The 21,144-nt window shown below is 43.1% G+C and overlaps 1 long non-coding RNA gene and 1 gene segment (V, D, J or C); one reads left to right on the plus strand and one right to left on the minus strand.

The window, feature by feature from the left end:
• Positions 1–2,559: 2,559 nt before the first annotated feature.
• LOC140498876 (uncharacterized) lies at positions 2,560–14,588 on the minus strand. Of its 4 annotated transcripts, none has more exons than XR_011965206.1 (5): positions 13,523–14,588; positions 7,919–8,055; positions 7,439–7,539; positions 4,533–4,628; positions 2,560–3,122 (listed from the first exon to the last, which is right to left on the minus strand). It is a non-coding gene; the product is annotated as an uncharacterized lncRNA (long non-coding RNA). The 4 variants fall into 4 exon arrangements; XR_011965205.1 differs by having other exon boundaries at positions 7,919–8,058; XR_011965207.1 differs by lacking the exon at positions 13,523–14,588 and adding an exon at positions 10,281–10,363.
• Positions 10,394–10,955, plus strand: LOC140498875 (immunoglobulin lambda variable 3-9-like). The segment is given in 2 exon segments: positions 10,394–10,480; positions 10,633–10,955. Coding segments are annotated over 2 exon segments (363 nt in total).
• Positions 14,589–21,144: the final 6,556 nt, after the last annotated feature.

The raw sequence follows: 21,144 nt of genomic DNA on the forward strand, positions 1-21,144 counted from the left end.
GGAGGGAGGGAGAGAATATAGCACTCAAAACTTTAAAAATGATGTTTAAAAATTGTTTGAGCATGCAACTGGAAATTAATCTATACAGGCAATGGAGAACAGAAATATAATCTGCCTTACAAAAAAAGACAAAAGAAAGGGAATGGAAGAAGGGTGGGTAATAGAAGGGAGGACAGACTGGAGGAAGGAGTGGATGAAACTTTGAATTCAAATTTTTGTGAAAGTGAATGTTAAGACCTAAAAATAAATCATTTATACATTAAAAAAATCCTAAGTTGTGGTTGGTGAAACTTCCCATTTGAGATAAAAGCTCTTGGAACTGTCATGGTTTGCTTTGAGGTTTGAAATTTTTTAATGAATTTTTTATTTTTAGTTTTCAATATTCAGTTGCATAACATTTTGAGTTCTCAATTTTCTTCCCTTCTCTTCCCTCCTCCCACTCTAAGACAGTGTACATTCTGATCACCCTGTCCCCTAATCTGCCCTCCCTTCTATCGCATCACCCCTCTTCTCTTATCTCCTTCCCCATTATTTTCTGGCAGGATAAGATAGATTTCTATACCTCATTACCTCTATGTCTTATTTCCCAGTTGCGTGTAAAAACAATTTTTACACACACTTTGAAAACTTTGAGTTCCAACTTCTCTCCCTTCCTCCACCCACATCTGCTCCCACTGAGAAGCCAATCAATTTAATATAGGTTGCCGGTTCTGGGGACTCCTTTGTGCTGATTCAGTCACCTTCAGGGTCCAAGAGCCTGGGAGAGATGGCCTCTATCTCCTGTGATGGGGATGGAATGAGTGGTAAACTTGTTCAGTGGTATCAAGAGAAACCTGGCAAGGCTCCTAAGCTGTTTATTTATCACACTCACAGGAAACTGATCCCTGACAGATTCTCTGGCTCCAGCTCAGGGAACACAGCCACCCTGAACATCTCTTGGGTCCAAGGGGAGGATGAGGCTGATTATTCAGGTGTGGGATAGTGGCACACCATAACACAGACTGAGGGGGAAGTGAGACAAAAAGCCCTCCCAGGCCTGCTCCCCCTTTGCCCTCCCCTTTGGGCTCTCAAGCAGTGCCTGGTGAGCACAGGACAGAAACAGCTTCTCCCATAGGCCCCTTCCTCCCCTCTTCCCACCTTGCTCTTCTGCCTGGAGGCCCTCTCCCCCTCTCTGACCCTATTCCTCTAATGCTTCTTCACCCTGCCCAGGACCACTCCCCTTTCATTACTTCAGTTCTTCTGCCCCCCTCAAAAGTATATTCTGACCTCTTCCCAGTTTTGAACGTTGTTCCTGTGTCAATATGGTGGAGTCAGGAAGGAATCCTGCTCCCAGACTCCCCTTCAATCACCAGAAAGCATCCTCAGAATTGATGTCAGAGCAGGGAAGTAGTTAACCAGCCTGGCAGGAATGGTCTTTCTCACTGGGCTGGAAGAGGAATGAGGACCAAGGGCAGAAGCACCAGCATCACAGCAGGGGGCCTGCAGCAAGGCTCCAAGCCTGGGACAAGGCATCAGTGAGGACAGACTGTCCTGCAAGCCAGCAGCCCCCAAGCCAAGGGAGCAGTTTGTGCAGGTCAGCAAGCACTAAACCCCCAATGACCACAGCCCCAGGACAAGTCATCAGGGAGTCTGTGATCCTACTGTTGACCAGTAGTGATACCCCACCCCTTGGCTGCCAAACAGACATCAATCCTGTGTCCTACCAGCAGAGAGGCTCTGTTTCCATAGTAACCCAGGAGTTAGACCCAACTCTGGTTCAGGCCAAAAGCTAAACCCCACACCCAAGGAGACCAGGAGGGAGACCCAATCCCCAAGTACAAGTCAGATGGAAAATCTACCTTCCCTGAAGCCCAGTGAAAGCCAACAGTAAGAACCCCAGCACTAACAATTTGGGACAGTGCAAGACCAGAGTCAAACTCTCACATAAAAACACCAAGTCACAAAAAAAAGGCAGAAAAAATGAGAGAATGACAAACGGAGCTTGACTATGGAAAGTCACTGCGATGATAAGGAGGATCAAGGCAGAAACTTAGAAGAGGACAGTAGTGCCAAAATGGCTACAAATGAAGCCTCAGAGAAACACAAAATTTGGTCTTAGAACTGAAAGAAATTACTGGAAAACCTTAAAAAGTATTTTTAAATATTAATTAACAAAGTAAAAAGAAACTAGGGAAAGGAATGAGAGGAATACAAAAGAAACATGAAAAAAAGAAGATTCAATTCCCTGGAAAAAAGATATACAAAAATTTCCCAAGGACAATAACTCCCTACAAAATAGCATGGACCAAATGGAAAAGGAAGGACAAAAGCTCACTGAAGAAAAGAATTCCTTAAAGTCTGAACTGAACAAGCAGAGAAGAATGACTCTGTGAGATATCAGGATAAGATAAAAAAACACTAAATTAAAAAAAAGAAAAAAGGGAAAATATGAAGTTCCTCATTTGGGAAAAAAATAAACAGTCCTAGGAAATAGATACAAGAGAGAAAACATTAGAACTGCTGGAGTACATTGAAAGCCAAGATGGGAAAAAAAGAAGAGTGGATGAAATCTTTCAAAAATTTTTTGTTTTCTTTTTTTCTCTTTATAAAAATTAACTTTATGTTTAAACATTCAACTTTATAAGATTTTAAGTTCTAAATTTCCCCCGCTCTGAGATGGCATACATTCTGATGTAGGTCTTACATGTGCAATCATGTTAAACATATTTCAACATTGAAGAATCTGAACAGAAGCAAGAAAAGACAGGAAAGATAAAACAAAAAACAAGGGGAGAAGTTGAAAGATTGCGCTTCCATCTGTATTCAGACTCCATAGCTCTGTTTCTCGATGGAGTTGGAATTTTCCATTGTGGGTCCTTTGGAACTGTCCTAGATCACTGGATTGCTGAGAGGAGCTAAGTCTGTCACAGTTCATCATGGCTCAGTGTTGCTGTTGCTGGGTGCAGCATCTACCTGGTTCTGCTCTCTTCACTCAGAATCAGTTCATATAAGTTGTTCCAGGCTTTTCTGAAATCTGCCTCCTCCTCATTTCTTGTAGAACAGTAGTATTTCATCATATTCATATACCACAATCAGTCATTCCTCAGCAGATGTGTTTATACTCAATTTCCAATTCTTTGCCACTACAAAAAAGAACAGCTATCAATAATTCTGTACATGTGGTGCTTTTTATTTTTTAAGATCTCTTTGGGATACAGACATAACCGTGGTGTTTCTGGATTGAAAGACTGGATAGCCCTTTGGACATCATTTCAAAGTACTCTCCAGACCGGTTGCATCAGTTCATAACTCCAGTAACAATGCCTTAGTGTTCAAATTTTCAACATCATTCCCGACATTTATGATTTTCCTTTTCTGTCATATTATCCAATCTGATAGGCGTGACATGGTACCTAAAGATGTTTTAATTTGCATTCCTTCAAACAACAGTTATTAATAGCAATTTTTCATATGACTATAGGGAGATTTAATTTTTTTATCTAAAAACTGCCTGTTCGTATCCTCTAATCCTTTATCAACTGGGAAATGACTTGAATTCTTATAAGTTTCACTCACTTCTCTATTTAGTTTAGGAATCAGACCTGTAACAGATACACTGGTTGTAAAATTTATTCACAGTTTTCTGTTTTCCTTCTAATATTGATGACAATGATGCTGATCGTGCAGAAACTATAACTTAATGTAATCAAAATTATCCATTTTGCATTCCATAATGTCTTCTGTCTGTTATTTGGTTGTGAATTCACGACTTCTCTGAAGATCTGACAGTTAAACTATTCCTTGGTCTCCTAATTTGCTTATGGTATCAGCCCTTACGTCTGAATCATGTATCCATTTGAGCCCTATGTTGTTGTAGGTGTGAGATGTTCGTCTCTGCCTAGTTTCTACCAAGCTATTTTCCATTTTCCCAGTCATTTTTCTCAAATAGTATTTTCTTATCCAGAAACTGGAGTCTTCGGTTTATCAAACAGTAGTTATAGTCATTGACGACTGGGTCTTTTTTACTTAACCCCACTCGTACATATTTGCCATCTATTTCTTCCTACAACTCACTTAACTTCTCCTCAAAAAATCTGGGATGGTATACTTCTCTGTGCATGGATGTTTAGTGGTGATATTACTTCATTGTCTATGGAACGTTTTAGCAAGATATAATTTTGGTTCCTTACGTCTTTTAATTAGATGCATTTTTGCTTTTGTTTTTCTGTAAGTTGATTTTTTTCTCTGTTTTACAGGATTTACTCATAGATATCTGAACTCATTTGGTAGTTCTGGAGGTTATATTTAATCCTCTTATTAATGCTTTACCTATCAAGATTTCTACTCATGTTCATCATGTTTGGATGTTCTCTTTATAGATTTCTATCTTTTTTTCCCTTATATTCCCTCTTGCTCACTTTCTGAATCCCTTCCATTGGAAGGTGGTTTTCCTAGGGGATTCATATCAAAGCATTTCAACCTTTTCCCATGTTGGGGAATTCAGAGTTTGGTAACTCAGGTCTCTGCCCCAAGTGATTTTCAAGTAGGCTCACCTGACCTGAAGTGGAGGCTGAGCTATTTCCCTCAGGCATAGTGGAGTGTGACATGGCCTCAACACACTTCTTCAGCCTATAGCCATCTCCATGGCACTGAAAAGAAAGAGGAGAAATCAGAGCAAAGAGCTAGCATTTGTTACAAGCTCCTATACTGGGTCCTTGTGCCAGCTCATGCAGCCTGGCTGCTGGTAACATGGTAGGTGGAGAAGAAAGAAGTGAGTTCAGAATAAATGTCAATTCATTGTTTTTCTTTTACTTCTCTTTTGGTTGTAGATTTCTAAACCATGGAGATAGCTGAAGTTGCTTTATTTTGTCAAATCATTTCTCTTTTGGAGAAACTTGAGAGGTCATAGGAGTTAGAGGAAATGTCTAGTCCTTCTACTTCATGGTTACATGACTGGGAAGTGGACTCTTCTCACCAAGCTGAAGGAATTTGTGGCAAAGTGAGCCCCAGGTTTTTGTGGGAGATGTTATACTGCTACAGGACTTGAGGTCTTCTCAGTCAGTGCCTTAGCCTTCAACTATTATTTTCCTACTACTACTTAAGAAAATGCCCCAGTAAGATCCCATGTTCTGTGGGTCTAGGAGTGCAGTTCAACAGAGAACTTGGAACCTTAGGGGATTGCCTCCTAAGAGAAAAAGTTTCAATCAGTCAGTCAATAAACTGTCATTAAAAGCCTACTGGTGGCTATTCCCTGGGAATATAAAGAAAGTCAAAAAACAGAGTCTGCTGCGCAGGAGATCACAGTCTAATGAGGAGACAAAGTACCAACAACTATGTACAAATATATTATAGACAGGAAACAAGGGAAATAACCAAGAGATGGAAGGCATTAGAGTTAAGAAAGATCAGGAAATCCTTCCTGTCCTGGGTGGGATTTAAACTGGGACGTGAAGGGGGCCAAGGGAGATGGAGGAGGAGGAGGAGGGTTAGTGCAGAGCAGGGATGGTGAAGCTGTGGAGTCAAGTTCACATATGGCCCTCTAGGTTCTCAGGTATGGTCCCTTGACTTCATCCAAACTTCTTGAATAGATCCCCTTAATAAAAGGATTAGTTCTGTAAAATTTACTTAAAAGTCTTCACCCAAGGACCTAGAGGGTCACATGTCACTATGAGGCCACAGGTTCCCAATCCTTATTTCAGAGTATTTGTATGCACTGTGAATGTTCAAAAGGGATTCTCAAATTTTCTACAATTGTAGGGATTCACCAAGGGCTGGATTGTAGTATTTTTTCTTTTAATTTCAGGCTGTCATTAGGCAGTTTGAAATGTATTTCCCTCACACTGTGTTTCAGTTTTTCAGAGATCCGTATCTGGGGGAGGTTGGACCATTTGCTTTTGCTTCCATGTAGACAGAGATGCCCTCCTAATTCCGTGCCATCTGGTGGGGCCAAGTCTCAGGCTCTGGATCAGCCTGGCAGTCCAGAATGCATGGGGGGCTGCCTCTTCCCCAGTGTAATTGGCAGCACACAGACCTTCCCTTCTTTCTTGCAGAGAGGAACAATCCTTTCCAGTCCCTGAGAGGCTCCTTTACACTGTATGTTCTCAGTGTCCTTCATTATCTTGAAGAACACGTCTCTCTTGGAGCACAGATCCTACTGAAATTAAATCTTTCAACAGGGAACTGGGGATCCTGGATTCTAAAGACATTTGAACTCTCCACTATTCTTACTCCACCTATTCACATGCTTTTGTCCTCCCTCCTCTGATCTTTTCTTCCTTCTTAATCCACATCTTGAACTGTCTAAAGGCAAACCACAAACCAGGCCAATGAGATCTCTTGAAAATTCATTCAACTCCACCTTTACCACTGGATCTCAATGCTTTTTTATTATTTTAACCCTGAAAATCTTTGTCAGCCTTTCACCAAACTCATTGATTCCCAAGGTGTGAGTCAAAAAAGGGCTAAAATTCTCCAGTCTTCTAGGAGATGAGATCCCAGCTCATTTGACCCCCTCCAGGAACCTCTAGCTGTTTCAGGCTCGAAAAGCCCAAGGTGATGGATTCTTCTGGGCTATTATTGTTTTTTCCTAAGTAACTTTACCTGGTGTTACACTCCCACAGGAAGACGAGTATTACAGGAACATACTTCTCTGAAGAAGTAGCATTTACTAGCCTTGGTCACTGGAGGTCACTGTTGGACAAGCTGGGGTCTTCCCCAACTGAGCAAGGAGCTAATGCCCCAGTGTCCCTTCAGTCTGTGCTCTAGTAGGAGCCAAAGACCAGCCCACAGGGACTGAGGAGACTGAGGAAAGGAAAGATTTGCATGCCCGTGGACCGTGAAGGATAAGAGAGCTTGTGGTTGCCCGTCAGCTCAGCTTGGGTCAAAATGTCTGTCTCTTGATTGGCCAATGCAGGTTTTTGTTTTTTCTCAGGTTCTGGGGATTCAAAATGGTTTGGGAAGTGATCTACAGTATCTAATCCCATTTTTGGTTATCTTTTGGTTGAACACTAATGAACATAAAGGTCCTTTTCATCTTTCCAATGGATTAAGAGCTGCGAATAAAGATTCATGCAAGAGGAAGGACAGTCCCTGTTCTGAAGGACCTTCCCTTCCAAAATGGGAAGGCAACAATGAAGGACCTTTTCCCTGACCTTCCCTGGGGCTGCCATTCACCTTGTGGCCACCAGAGGGAGACTTTGGAATGAGTTTCGGGCTGAGTTGGGCTGGAAATGCCCCCTGGGGCTCCTAGTCTCCTGCCCTGTGACCTGGGGGAAGCTGAGCTAATGCTGCCTTCCCAGGCCCACCCCCTGAGCTGGGGCATATGCAGAGCTGCCCTTCCCAATGTTCCACTTTTTTGGGGACACTTCAGAATTTCCTTAGGCCCCAGAGTATGAACAACTTCCTCAGGTACTAAAAAGGTGCCAATCAATCCAATGATGAGCCACTGTTCAGCACTTACCCTGTGCCAGACACAGTGCCAGGTGCAGGGGCCACAATCAAAAACAGCAGCAGTCTCTGTTCTCAAGCCTCTTCCCTTCTATGGGAGGATCCCAGATGCCCCTGAAAGGGAATAACAATACAGAGAAATGCCAGGGAGGTTAGGAAGGAGGGGCCCTCTCAGCTGGGGGTTGGGGGGATGAGGAAAGGCCTCAGAAAGAAGAGGTGGCTGGAGTAAGAAGCCCTAGGAAAGGTCTCTCCACTTCTCCTCCCCACGTCTCCCTCAATTCCCAGATCTTTGTGATCTGCCTGTGTGTGGGAGTGGGCTCAGGCCCAGAGGGATGGCCAGTATGGAGTATTTACTGGGAACTTTGGGACTGGTAACACAACGACATGTGTTAGGTCATTTAGGTCTCACTACATGCCCTGGGAGATAGGGGCAATTATGCTCCTGTTTTACACACACATGAGAGCAGAGGCCCACAAAGGTTAGGGGACTTACCCAGTGTCACACAGGTCATAAGCTTCAGACACAGGAACTGAAAATAAGTCTTCTTGACTTCAAATCATAATTTCCACCTATTGCGGTTCGGGATTCTGGGACATGCCAGGTTCTGCTTGAATGAATTTGTCACAAGCCTTCTTAAAGCCAAAGGAAAACAAAATTTATTAAAGACTTGGCAAACTGGGTTGACTCTTAAGAAGAATAAGCTTTTGTAACGTTCATATTGATAAGTTGGTCAGATAGAATCTCAGCTAGACAGAGTCTGTGCTGTATTTAACCTAAGCCTCTTCTTGGAGGTTAGATGCAACCTAAATACAGAAAAGACTGGGGGAAGAATCCAGGTATTGCCAAGTAGTCTGGGGACCCAGGGATGGTCTTGATAGATCAAACCCAGGGAGAATCTTGATGGGACTGGCTGGTAGTCTAGACAATCCACAATCCAGGCTGGGCACCTTGGACTTCAGGAGAATGCTAAGTAGTCGGGAATATCAAAAGGATGTTAGGATCAATTCTAAATTGGGAGTAAATTTAAAAAACTCCTAAATAGGGAGTATCTGGGCTGGGAGAAATGGAAGGGGAATCCAAGGAGCTCCTCCAAGACCAGACTTTCTAGGGCCCTTCAGACCAATGGGTCAAATGCCCTCCTGATAGAAGGGGAAAAGGTCTTGGCTTGGGCTTGTACCCCATCCTAACCACTACACCACCAAGTGGCAGGATGGGTAGAGAACTGTGGCCTGGCACAGGGGGGACAATGTCCAGGGGTCTAAGGCCCAGAAGGAGCTAAGGCTGGGAATTGTTGTTGTTTGTTTTTGGTTCTAGAAGAGAAAGAATGACATCAGGAAGGTGATGCCTTGAATTGCAAGTGAATGGGCTTTAAGTGAGGCAGGGCTGTGTGAAGTTGCCAGCCTCACTCTCTCCTCCAGAGTCATCTGGGCCCAGTGGGGAGGAAATCATAGGACAAGGGAAAGGAGGAAAGACAGAGACCAAAGGAGAGAGAGGATCAGGGTTCAGGCTGGAGGGGAGGATGAGCTGACATCAAAGAAGAGGCAAGACTGGTTCTCTCTTTCTCTCTTTCTTTTTTTCCTTCTCAGACAAAGCCCAAAGTTGTTCAAGATCCACCCTTGCTTCCAAGATCAGTGATAACCTCCCTGAGGAATTCCTTCTCCATGCACACACATCTCAATCCTTCCCTGCTTCAGGATGGAAAGAGAAGGGAAATCCAACCCAGAGAGGACTCTCAGGAGGGCTGAACCCCAGGATGAGCTGAGGCTCAGAGGATGTCCCCAGGCCCTCTGAGGCTCAACATGTGTCACAGGACTGGGGTCTGGGTGGCCTCCCCAATCCAAAGATGGGGCTTTGGCTGTCCAGAAAGATCTCCCATTCCCCTTCTGGCATGAAGCATCATTCTAAGAAACCAGGGGATGGGGCAGTTCAAGAAAATAACCTGAAACTGAGAAAGAGCTTGCCAGCCAATCTCCTGTTTTCTTAAATAGAAAATAAATTTTGAAATGTAAATGAAAAAATTAAATTTTCTGAAATTTTGCCCCCAACTTTGGTTCTCTAAGGGCCTCAAGGTTTGGAATATCTGCATGAAAACAGGGCCTTGAGTCTTGATGGCTGGAGGCCACAACTGGATGGGAGGTTAAAGACCCCCTTTTTCAGTGGACCTCGTTTTACCAATGGGAAAGTGAGGCCCAGAGTGAGGATGTGCCTGGCTTTCTTCTTCTTTAGCTTCTTGGGAGGCCAGAGCAGCAGGAGCCCTGAGGATGTGGGGGGAAAAGCTGCTCCAATAACGGTGAAGAGGTGGCTCTGAATTGGAGGTCAGGCAAGGCAAGAAGCATTTCTTACTTATTCTCTTCCTCTGTGCCAGGCCCTGTGCTAAATGCTGAGTATTCCAAAGCAGATAAACAGACAGTCTCTGCCCTGATGGAGTTCAGATCCTAATGGGGACAACGTCCCCTGAAACGGACCCACAGTGCTGGAGGAGAGAAGTCCTCATTCCATGGTGTGTCTGAATCCTCCAGAGTCAGAGGCACAGCTGGAGGGAATGTAGCCTGGCTTTCTCCAAGCAGGGCATGGGGGAATTCACCAATAGGGAGAAGGTGGTGGCATGGGTGAGAGAAGATCCATGGGGAGAAGACCACAGGGTAGAGGGAAGGCCCAGCAGCAGAAAGCAGTTCATTTAGAGTGACAAGATCTTGGAGCTCCAGACACCAGCCTGGGGAAAAATGAATTTGACTTCCAGAATCCTGGAATCTCAGAGGAGGAAATTATCTCAGGCCTCATGATGACCCCTCCCCTACCAGAGAAATGACCTGCCCCTTCTGCCCCAGGGCCCACAGGGTCAGTCATTCATCACCTGAGGCCACTCCTTCAGGTGTTCAGAGCAGTAGCAGATTTGCATGTGGGGGCCTCCTCCTTGCAGGGCCTGGGCTGGTCTTAAGGGAGCCCTGGGAGAGCCAAGCCCCAGCAGGGGAGCCTGAGGACACAGAGTTCTGGGAGGAAGCTCTACGATGGCTTGGATCTCTCTGCTCCTCTCACTCCTGACTGTCTATACAGGTGGAGTTGCCCAGTGTTTCCTCTCTGTGGTTCAGACTCCACAGTGTCTCAGGCCAGGCCTAGTCCTGCCCTGAGCTGCTTGAGGAGTCAGCATCTCCTTGGAGGGGAAGAGTTCCCTGCATCTGACCAATCTCTTCTTTCCTTCCTTGCAGGTTCTGGGGCCTCCTATGTGCTGACTCAGCCACCTTCAGTGTCCAAGAGCCTGAGAGAGACGGCCTCCATCACCTGTGTTGGGGATAGAATTGGTAGAAAATCTGTAGACTGGTACCAGCAGAAACCTGGCCAGGCCCCTAAGCTGGTGATTTATAGTGATAACAGCAGGCCCTCGGGGATCCCTGAGAGATTCTCTGGCTCTAACTCAGGGAACAAGGCCACCCTGAGCATCTCTGGGCTGCAGGCTGAGGATGAGGCTGATTATTACTGTCAGGTGTGGGATAGTAGTGCTGATGTACACAGTGACACAGACTGAGGGGGAAGTGAGACAAAAACCCTGCCAGGCCTGTTCTCCCTGAGCCCTCCCGTCTGGGCTCCAGAGAGTTTCCTGGTTAGCACAGGACAGGAACAGCTTTACTCTCATGTCCCTCCCTCCCCTGATCCCTCCCTGCTCTTCTGCCTGGGGAGCCCCTACCCCTCCCTGGCCCTCCCTGGCTGAGGCTCCTTCTCCCTCCCCATGCCGTCATCTGCTCCCTCCCTCCATTTGCTCCCTTCTCAGTACTTTAGTTCTGTTTTGCCCCCAAAGTCAATTTTGGCATATCCCAACCCCTGAAGCCCTCCCAAAATTCCTGCAAAAAAAAAAATAGAAAACTGACTCAGATTGATCTAAGAGCAGGGAAGCCTCTTAGCAGCCAGGCTGGAAAGGTTTGTAGCGTTGTACTATGGGGAGAGAAGAGTCCAAGAGAAGAAGCAGCAGAAATAGCAGCCATGCTCACAGCAGGGGACCTACAAAAAAAAAAGGGCCCAAGTCTGGGGCACTCCCCCAGCAAGGCCCCACCGTCCGGAAATCCAGCAGCCCCCAGTAAAGAGAGCAGTTTGAGCAGCCCATAAAGCCACTCCCCAGTGAGCCTGCCCATAGCACAAGCCACCAGGGAGGCCTTGGCCCCCCTGATCAACAGTAATGAAGTCCCACCCCAGGACTGGCCAAAAACAATCTATGTCTCTGTTGCAATCCCTGCAGGTCAACAGTTAAGCCCAGGCCCTGGTGAGACCCACAGGGAGGTCCCACTCCAGGTACAATCTAGAAGGGAAGTCTACCCTCCAGAGAAAGCAGGCAGCTTAGTCCAGATGCCCAGTGAACGCCTGCAGTAAGACCGAAAACCCCAACACTAAAAGCTGTGCAGGACCAGAGGCCAGCTCCCACTTAAAAACACCAAGTCCCAAAAGACTCCAAAAATATGAGCAAAAAAAGAAAAGAAAAGAAAAAAAACTTGACTCTAAAATGTTACTGTGGTAATACGGAGGATCAATGCCTAAACTTAGATGAGGACAATTGTATCAGAATAGTTACATGCAAATCCTCAAAGAAAAATCGAATTTGGTCTCAGGCCAACAAGGAGTTCCTGGAAGACTTTAGAATGGATTTTACAAGTTAGAGATATAGAAGAAATGCTGGGAAAAGAAAGGAGAGTAGTAGAAGAAAAAAATGAGTAAAAGAGTCAATAGCACAGAATAGCATGTACAAAAATTTGTGGAGGAAAATAACTTCCTAAAAAAATGTACTGGGGCAAATGAAAAAGGAAGTACAAAAGCTTGCTTAGGAAAATAATTCCTTAAAAATGAGAATTTAGCAAGTGATACCTAATTACTCTGTGAGACACTCTGTGAATGAATCTTTGGTCTAAGCTGAACTGGATGGTCTCCAGTTTGAGCTGTACTAAAGAATTCTGGGATCACCAAGGGTACAAGGAGAGATACTGAGGCTGGAGAAATGGGGGTGGTGTTAGGCAGGGACTGAAAGAGAGTTACATCTGAGCATTTCCAGTGCCTGGTCCATAACCCAGCACATAGTAGGTATGTTTAACTGATTAACTGATGAATACCTAATGATTCAGCCACTCCTGAGTCCCATAAACTCTCTGGGGGAAGTTGCACATTTAAACACTGTGTTTGCAGAACCCTCCCTTCACAGAAGTGAAAGTTTTCGTTTTAAAGAAGTTGTAATGGATTAATGGGGAAAATACGTTAAATGTCCTAAAGAGAATCAAAAAGGTAGGTTAGGGAAATCCGTACTCATGTTGTTAGGTATTAGAATCTTTTCCACAAGTAGTGAAACCTCTTTGGTAATCTCAAAACACTTCTTGGCTTCTTAGCTGAGGAACATCAAATAGTCTTTCCCTAAAACCATGATTTCGTGCATTAGATTTTAGTCAGATGAGGCTAATATTAATAGAAGATATGCTTCAGTTAATCTAAATGGTAGGAGGAATGGGTCTAAGTGCTGAATAATAGAATCCAATGAAGAAAAATAAGAATTTCCCATAAAAGTTTATAGAATCCTCAAACAGCCCCTTCCCTCATTAAGGTAAACTGTTCAAGATCATTCCCTGAATCTCTGGGAGAGGGTCTGGGGAATTCCCTCGTTGCAGGAAAGACATCAGGAAGGGTCAGCTGTTGAGTGGGTAATCTCACTGGGGCCAGGAATCATTTTCTGGCACAGCTGAAGCTGGTTTGGAATGTTCCAGACAACAGAGGTAAAGTAGTTTCTGTCATTGTTGGGGGATGGAATGAGAGCACTGATGACAGAGGTTGTATATTAATGGGGTGGTGGTGGGGTGAGAGGACAGTGCCTAAGACAAAGAGGAGGCTGGTCTGCTTTGGCTTCTGTTTTCTCTCCCCAGAACAAAGAAGTTTGACCTGAAAATACTGAGACAGAAAATAGTCCTTGGAGAGTTAATAATCAAGAAAATGAAGCACAGAGTAAGGTACTCTTGAGAATTTCAAACTGCCTACTCAAAAGCTAAAACAAAAAATATACTAAGTGGAGACAAGATGGTGGAGTAGAAAGACACACATACGCAGGCTCTCCCCACACAGCCTGTAAAATACCTGTAGAGAGGGACTCTCTGAAAGGCCCACATGAAACGTCTGTTGCACTAGATGCAGAGCAGAGCCCAGGCCAGCCTTGGCCATGCAGTGTGGCTCTCAGTGGAGGACACCTTGGGAGCAGAATCTCCAGTCACAGCAGCAGCGAATCCCCAGTTGCTGAAGCAGGGGATTCGCACATCCATCAACCCACAGGTGCAAAGTTTAGTGACAGGGTTTTTTCAGTTGGCCTGGAAGGGAGAAGGGCCTTCTCATAGCTCCAGCCTCAGACAGTGGCCTCAAAGGCCACATCAAGCAAGCAGCAGCAGTTCCCAATGCAGCCCCTACAGCAGCCCACATCCATTGTTGGATCATCAAACTCCTGGGGGCATTGAGCAGCCTATTCTTACCTCAACCTTGTGTAGAGGCCTTGAGGGAGCTGATCTTTATCTCACATTGAATGGCAGCCATGCCCATGCAGCTTATCTAAAAATCAGCCTCCAGTGCTGGCTTCGTGGAACTGGAAGCCAGGTGTCTGTGGAGAGGAAACTGCTAAGATTCTGGGCACAAAAATCTCTCCTGCTCCCAGATCAGTGTACACGCTTGATTGTGCCACCTTGGAGGAACTGGGGACTTTCAGATTCCCAGAGTATACCCTACCCTTGACAAAGGACTCAAAAGTCAAGTAACTGGTTGGGAAAACGTCCAAAAAAGGGAAAAAAATAAGACTATAGAAGGTTACTTTCTTGGTGAGCAGATACCTTCTGGTCCTGTGTGATCTTAACTGTAGTTCCTTGATATTTGAGTTGTTTCTCTCTGGCTTTCTACAGTATTTTCTCCTTCACTTAATAGTTCTGGAATTTGACAATGACATTTCTTGATGTTTTTAGTTAGGGGTCCCTTTCAGGAAGTGAACAGTGGATTCTTTCAATGACTCCTTTGACCTCTGGGTCTAGGACTTCTGGGAAACTTCCCTTGATGATTTTTTGGATGATATAGTCCAGGCTTGTTTTCTCATCATGGCTTTCTGATAGGCCAATAATCCTTAGCTTTTCTCTCCTGGATCTATTTTCCAGGTCAGTCTTTTCTCCAATTAAATATTTTACATTGCCTTCTATCTTGTTGTTCTTTAGACTCTGTTTGACCAGTTCTTGATGCCTCATAGATTCATTACCTTCTACTTACCCCATTCTATTTTTTATCAAATCGTTTTCTTCAGTTAACTTTTGCATCTCCTTTTCCATCAGTCCAATTGTTCCTTTAAGGAGTTATTTTCACCAGTTAGGTATTGTACTTCCTTTTCCATTTATCCAATTGTCTTTTTTAATTCTTCTGTGATTTCTTTTTTCATATTTTTAAAGTCATCGGTCAGTTTTTCTTCTATTTCTCTAATTTAGGTTTTAAAATGTTTCCTGAGCTCTTCCAAGAAGGCTCTTTGTGCTTCAGATCAGTTCATGTTGCCTTCTGAAGTTTCATATGGGAGTACAGTCCCAATGCTGACCTCTTTGGTGTTTGTGTTTTGGTCCTTTTGCCCATAGAAAGAGTCTATGGTCTTTTCTTTTCTGCTTTGCTTCTTACTCATGATAATAACCCTTCTCCTGGCTTTTAAAGTAGATTTCTTCTTCTGTGGCACAGGGAGCTCTGTCACACAGTTCTAGTGCCTAAAACTTGAGGTTTTGTGTGCTGTGGCCTCTGGTTTTTTCAGCTGGAAGCTACAATGCTGAAGCTTACATGGTGCTGAGCTGACTGGTATTGGAAAACAGAGGCAAGGTGAAGTCTTTTTGAGTTTCCCTGCAATTACCCTGTAGCTAGCTGGTTAAGTGTGGGGGAGGGGTGGTCTGGACACCAGAGGTCTCCTCTGTTTAGTTAGAGCATAGCCAATCTCAGCTGCCTGTGCAAGTGTCTTCCCAATTCCCCTCGGTTGCTGAGTCACATCTGGGGTCCTGGTGTTGGCAGTTGCTGTCTTCACGCCCTTGGAGCTCAGGATCTTCTCCTGGTTTGTTGAGGTGGGGCTGTCTGGGACAGCTCTGATCCTGCACTGGTCACCTTCAACCACAGCCAGAGGAACCCTCCCTGGCGATCTTTCTAGCCTCATGAGCTAAGAGTCTGTTTACCCCTTCTGCTGCTCCCAGTGTTCCAAGGTTTTCCCAGGGAGATATTCTTTGGGCTCTTCATGGTCAACAAGGAGAGGTAGATAGCAATTACTGATCACTTCACCATCTCGGCTCCTGGAAACAAAAACTGTCCCTTCTCTCATTTCTTATAACACAGTTCAATTCCATTATTTTAATATTTGTTAACTTATTCAGTCATTTCTCAGTTGATGGGCAACCCCTCAGTGTCTAAATCTTTGCCACCAAAAAAAGGAGCTACTATTAATAATTTTATAAATTTGAATCCTTTTACTCTTTTTTAAAAGAAATCTCTTGGAGGTCTAGCTTTTAAAGTGGTATTACAGGGTGAAAGGACAATTCAGCAGCTTTGGGAGCATACTTTTAAATTGTTTTCCAGAATGATTAAACCAGTTTCACAGCTACATCAACAATGACTTTATATACCTGTTTTCCCATAGCCCTTCACACGTTGATCATATGTTTTGTCCTCTGACCGAAACTGGTGGGTATGAGTTGGTGCCTCAAAGCTGTCTCAATTTGCATTTCTCTAATCACTGCTGATTTAGTGCCTTTCTTTAAAAGACTGTTCACAGCTTCCATTTCTTTCTTTTCCTTTTTATGATTTTAGCATTTGCTTTTAAAACTTTTAGTTCTCCCCCTTTATCCCTTCCTACTTCCCCTCACTGAGAACTCAAGAAATACCACATAGGTCATATTTGTGGAGTCATTCAAAGATTATCCATAATAATCATGTTGTGAAGGAAAACATAGGCAGAAACAAAACCAAGAAAAATAAATGAAGTGAAAAAAAAATTGCTTCAACATACGTACAGACACCATCAGTTCTTTCTCTGAGGATACACAGGGTTATTCATCCTAAGTCCATCAGAGTTTTCACGGATCTTTGTGTTGCTGAGAATAGTTAAGGAATTCACTGCTAATCACTTTGCCATATTGCAGTGACTTTGTACCCACTACATTTTGCTTAGCGTCACCCATCTAAGTCTTTCTAGGTTTTTCTGAGAGCACCCTGCTCATCATTTCTTATAGTACAACAGTGGTCAATCATAATCACATACCAAAATTTATTCATCTACTCTCTAATTGATGTGTATCCTATAAATTTCTAATTCTTTATCCCCAGAAAAGAGTTGCTATAAATATTTTTACACATATAAGTTCTTTTTCTTTTCTTTTTTTATCTCTTTTTGGATAGAGACCTGGTAGTGGCATTGCTATGTCACAGGGTATGCATGGCTTTATAGCCCTTTAAGGACAGTTTCAAATTGCTCCATAAAATGATTTTATCAATTCACAAACCTGGCAACAGTCCATTAATACCTCATTTTTCCCACATTTCTTCCAACTTACTTTTTCCGTCCTATTATCTAATGTAATCGGTATGAGGTAATAATTGAGAATTTTTATAATTGGCATTCCTCTAATCAGTAATGAATCAGATTATTTTTTCGTATGACTGTAAACTGCTTTAATTACTATAATTAGTGATGACTAATTACTCCATGAGACATGTGGCACAGCTTTGGTTTGTGCTGATCTTGGTGATCTCAAGTTTGAGCCTCACCAAAGAAACCTGAGGTCACCAAGGGTACAAGGAGGGACACTACAGCTGTAGAAACAGGGGTGGTGTTAGGCAGGGATTGCAAGTGAAACACATCTGAGCATCTTCAGCGTATGATCTAGAATTTAGCACATGGTCGAGGTGATTTTTGGACTGATGGATTCCTAAAGAGTGAGCCAGTCCTGGGTTCCATAAACTCCCTAAGGAAAGTTGCATATTTCAAAAATGAGTTTGCAAAATCCTCCTGTCATGGAACTGAAAGTTTTCATGTCAAAGATGTTGCAATGGATTAATAAGGGGAAAATAAGTTAAGTGTCTCAAAGAGAACCAAGAAGTTAGGTTAGGGAAATTTTTACTCATAAGTTTAGGTAGTGGAATCCTTTCCACAAATAGTGAAATCTCTTTGGGAAGCTCAAAAATCCTTCTTGACTTCATAGCTGAGGAATATGAAATAATCCTCTATTAAAATTCTGATTCCATGCATCAGATTTTTATCGGGTGAGGTTGATATTATTAGAAGGTATGCTTCAGTTAATCTATATGGTAGAAGGAATGCATATAAGTCCTGAATAATACAATCTAATAAAGGAAATTTTAAAAATTACCCATAAAGGTCTGTAGAATCCTGAAAACAACCCTTTCCTTCATGAAGCTACATAGTCCAAGATCATTCCCAGAATCTTTGCATCTGGGTCTAGGATATTCCATGGCTGCAGGAACTAGATAAAAGGAAGGGTCAGCTCTAGGGGGGCAATCTCACTGGGATGAGGAAGAATTCCCACCCACAGCTGAGCATGGTGAGTAATGTTCAAAATCACAGAAATGGTGTAGCTTCAGTCAATGTTGGGAGAATGAGGACACTGAAGGCAGAAGATGTGTACTAATGGGGTGTGAGAGAAAGGTGCCTGAGACAAAGAGAAGGCTGGTCTGCTCAAAGATTCTTTGGCTTCTGTTTTCTCTGCCCAAACAACCACCTTTGGCCTAAAAAACTTGGAACATAAAATAGTCCCTGGAAAGTAAAAATCAAGAAAACTAAACAGAGAGTAAACTCTCAATTAATTCAAATGGCCAGACCTATAAACTAAAAAATGTGTTGAAGAATAAGGACAAAATAAAACAAACAGTAAGTGGTAGAGCCAAGATGGTGGAGTAGAAGCAGGGACATCCAGAGCTCTCCCCCAAGACCAGCCAAATGCTTGTAGGAAATGACAAAGATCGAGTTCTGGGGCTACAGAACTCAGCAAATAACTGGGTGAAGAAAATTTCCAGCCCAGGACAGCATGAAAGGTAGAAGGGAAGGGCCAGTCACTCCAGACTGGGAGCAGAGCATAATCCAGCATGGACTGTGCCAGAATGGACAGGACATGAGCATGCCTTGGAGGAAATGAATTTCTGGCACCTGTGGCTGTTTCAGGACTTCAGAAGTTCAAATCACCGAGAGCAAATTGGAAGGTCAGTGAAACAAAACTGTTGGACTCATGTGAGAGAGCAGAGTGGTTTGGACCCAGAGGGATGGAGGAGCTCACAGCAGCAGCAGCAGGGGAAAAGGCAGCAACTCTTCTGGAGCTCTAGGCCCACAGACTGTGGGGGTATTGAGCTCCTGACTGTGCATCCCTCCACACCCATGGGAAGCAGAGAACTACTTTGACAAGGAGTTCAAAAGTCAAGTAAATGGGTAAATGAGCAAAAACCAGAAAAAGTAATCAGACATTAGAATCTTACTTTGTTGAGAAGGAAGAAGAAAATAAACAAAGAGAAGAAAACAATATAGTCAAAGTTCCTACATCCAAAGCCTCCAAGAAAAATAGGAATTCATCTCTGAAAATAGAAGAACTCAAAAATAATTTGAAAATCAGTTAAGGAAGTAGAGGGAAAATTGGAAAGAGAAATCAGAGTGATGAAGAAAATCATGAAAAACAAGTCAACTGCTTACTAAAAAACACTCAAAAAATTGCTGAAGAAAATATCACCTTAATAAATAGAGTAGCCTAAATGGCAAAAAAGATACAAAAAGCCAATTAGTAGAAGAGTGCCTTAAAAAGCAGAATTGGACAGAAGAAAAAAGGAGGTCCAAAAACTCACTGAAGAAAATAATTCTTTGAAGATGGTGGAGTAGCAGAATGGACTTTCAAGCATTCTACCCCCAAACCCAGCCAAATTCCTGTAAATATGAATCTAAACAAATTCTGGAGCTGCCAAATTCACAGAATGATGGAGTGAAGCAAATAACCAGCCCAAGATAGCTTGGAAGGTTGCTGGGAAGTACCTATTCCCCTGCACTGGGAGCAGAGCATAGTCTACTGTGGGCCATGCTGGCACAGACAGGACCTGAGAAGGCCTTGAGGGAACTCAATCTCAGGCACAAGTGGTGTTTTCAAGACTTCGCGACTCCAAAACACCAAAGACAAATTGGAAGGTAAGTGGGGGAAAAATGCTGTGGGACCTGTGTGAGAAAGTAGAATGGTTGGGCACCAACCCCAGGGTGGCAGAGGGGGAGGAGGAGCCTGAGTAAGAGGACACTATGGCAGCAGCAACAGCGGTAGGGGAAAAGATTGTTTCTGGAACTCTGGGCCCATAGATAGTGGTGCGGATTGAGCAGCTGACAGGAAAGCCCCACACCTTAACTATAAGCAGGGAACTACCTTCACAAAGAGCTCAAAAGTCAAATAAATAGCTGGGAAAATGAGCAAAAACTGGAAAAAAGAATCAGACTATAGAATCTTACTTTGGTGACAAAGAAGACCAAAGTATACAAACAGAAGACAACAAAGTCAAAGCTCCTACATCTAAAGACATCAAGAAAAATGTGAATTGGTCCCAGGCCATGGAAGAGTTCAAAAACAATTTTGAAAATCAAGTAAGAGAAGGAGAGGGAAAATTGGGAAGAGAAATGAGAGTGATGCAAAAAAATCATGAAAATCATGTCAACTGCTTGCTAAAGGAGACTCGAATAAATGCTGAAAAAAATAGCACTTTAAAATATAGACTAGCCCAAATGGCAAAAGAGATTAAAAGGGCCCAAGAGGAGAGGAATTCCCTAAGAAGCAGAATTGGCCAGATGGAAAAAGAGCTCCAAAAGCTAACTGAAGTAAATAATTCCTTAAAGATTAGAATGGAGCACATGGAAGCTAATGGCTTTATGAAAATTCAAGAAATTATAAAACATAACCACAGGAATGAAAAATAGACAACGTGAAATATCTCATTGGAAAAACAAGTGACCTGGAAAATAGATCCAAGACAGGCCATTTAAAAATTACTGAACTCTCTGAAAGCCATGATCAAAAAACAGCCTAGATGTCATCTTTCAAAAAGTTATCAAGGAAAACTGTCCTGATATTGTAGAACCAGAGGGTTACATAGATATTGAAAGAGTCTACCCATTGCCTCCTGAAAGAGATCCCAAAAGGAAAACTCCTAAGAATATTATAGCTAAATTCAAGAGTTCCCAGGTCAAGAAAAAAATATTGTAAGCAGCCAGAAAAAAACAATTTAAGTATTGTGAAAATACAATCAGGATAACACAAGATGTAGTGGATTCTACAGTAAAGGGTCTAAGGGTTTGATATATAATATTCCAGAGGTCAAAGGAGCAAGGATTAGAACCAAGAATCACCTACCCAGAAAAACTGAGTATAATACTTCAGGGTAAAAATTTCATTCAGTGAAATAGAGGACTTTCAAGCATTCTTGTTGAACCTATCAGAGCTAAATAGAAAGTATGACTTTCAAACACGAGATTGAAGAGAATTATGAAAAAGTAAACAAGAAATAGAAATCATGAGAGGCATAGTAAAGTTGAACTGTTTACATTCCCACATGGAATGATCATATTTGTAACTCTTGAAACTTTTCTCAGTATTAGGGTAGGTGGAGTGGTTATCTACATATAGAAAGAGGGCACAGGGGGAATTGAACAGGTGGGGATGATATCGAAAAACAAAAAATTA

This window comes from Notamacropus eugenii, chromosome 4 (assembly GCF_028372415.1).
Source record: "Notamacropus eugenii isolate mMacEug1 chromosome 4, mMacEug1.pri_v2, whole genome shotgun sequence".
In the NCBI taxonomy this organism is placed as follows: Eukaryota; Metazoa; Chordata; class Mammalia; order Diprotodontia; family Macropodidae; genus Notamacropus; species Notamacropus eugenii.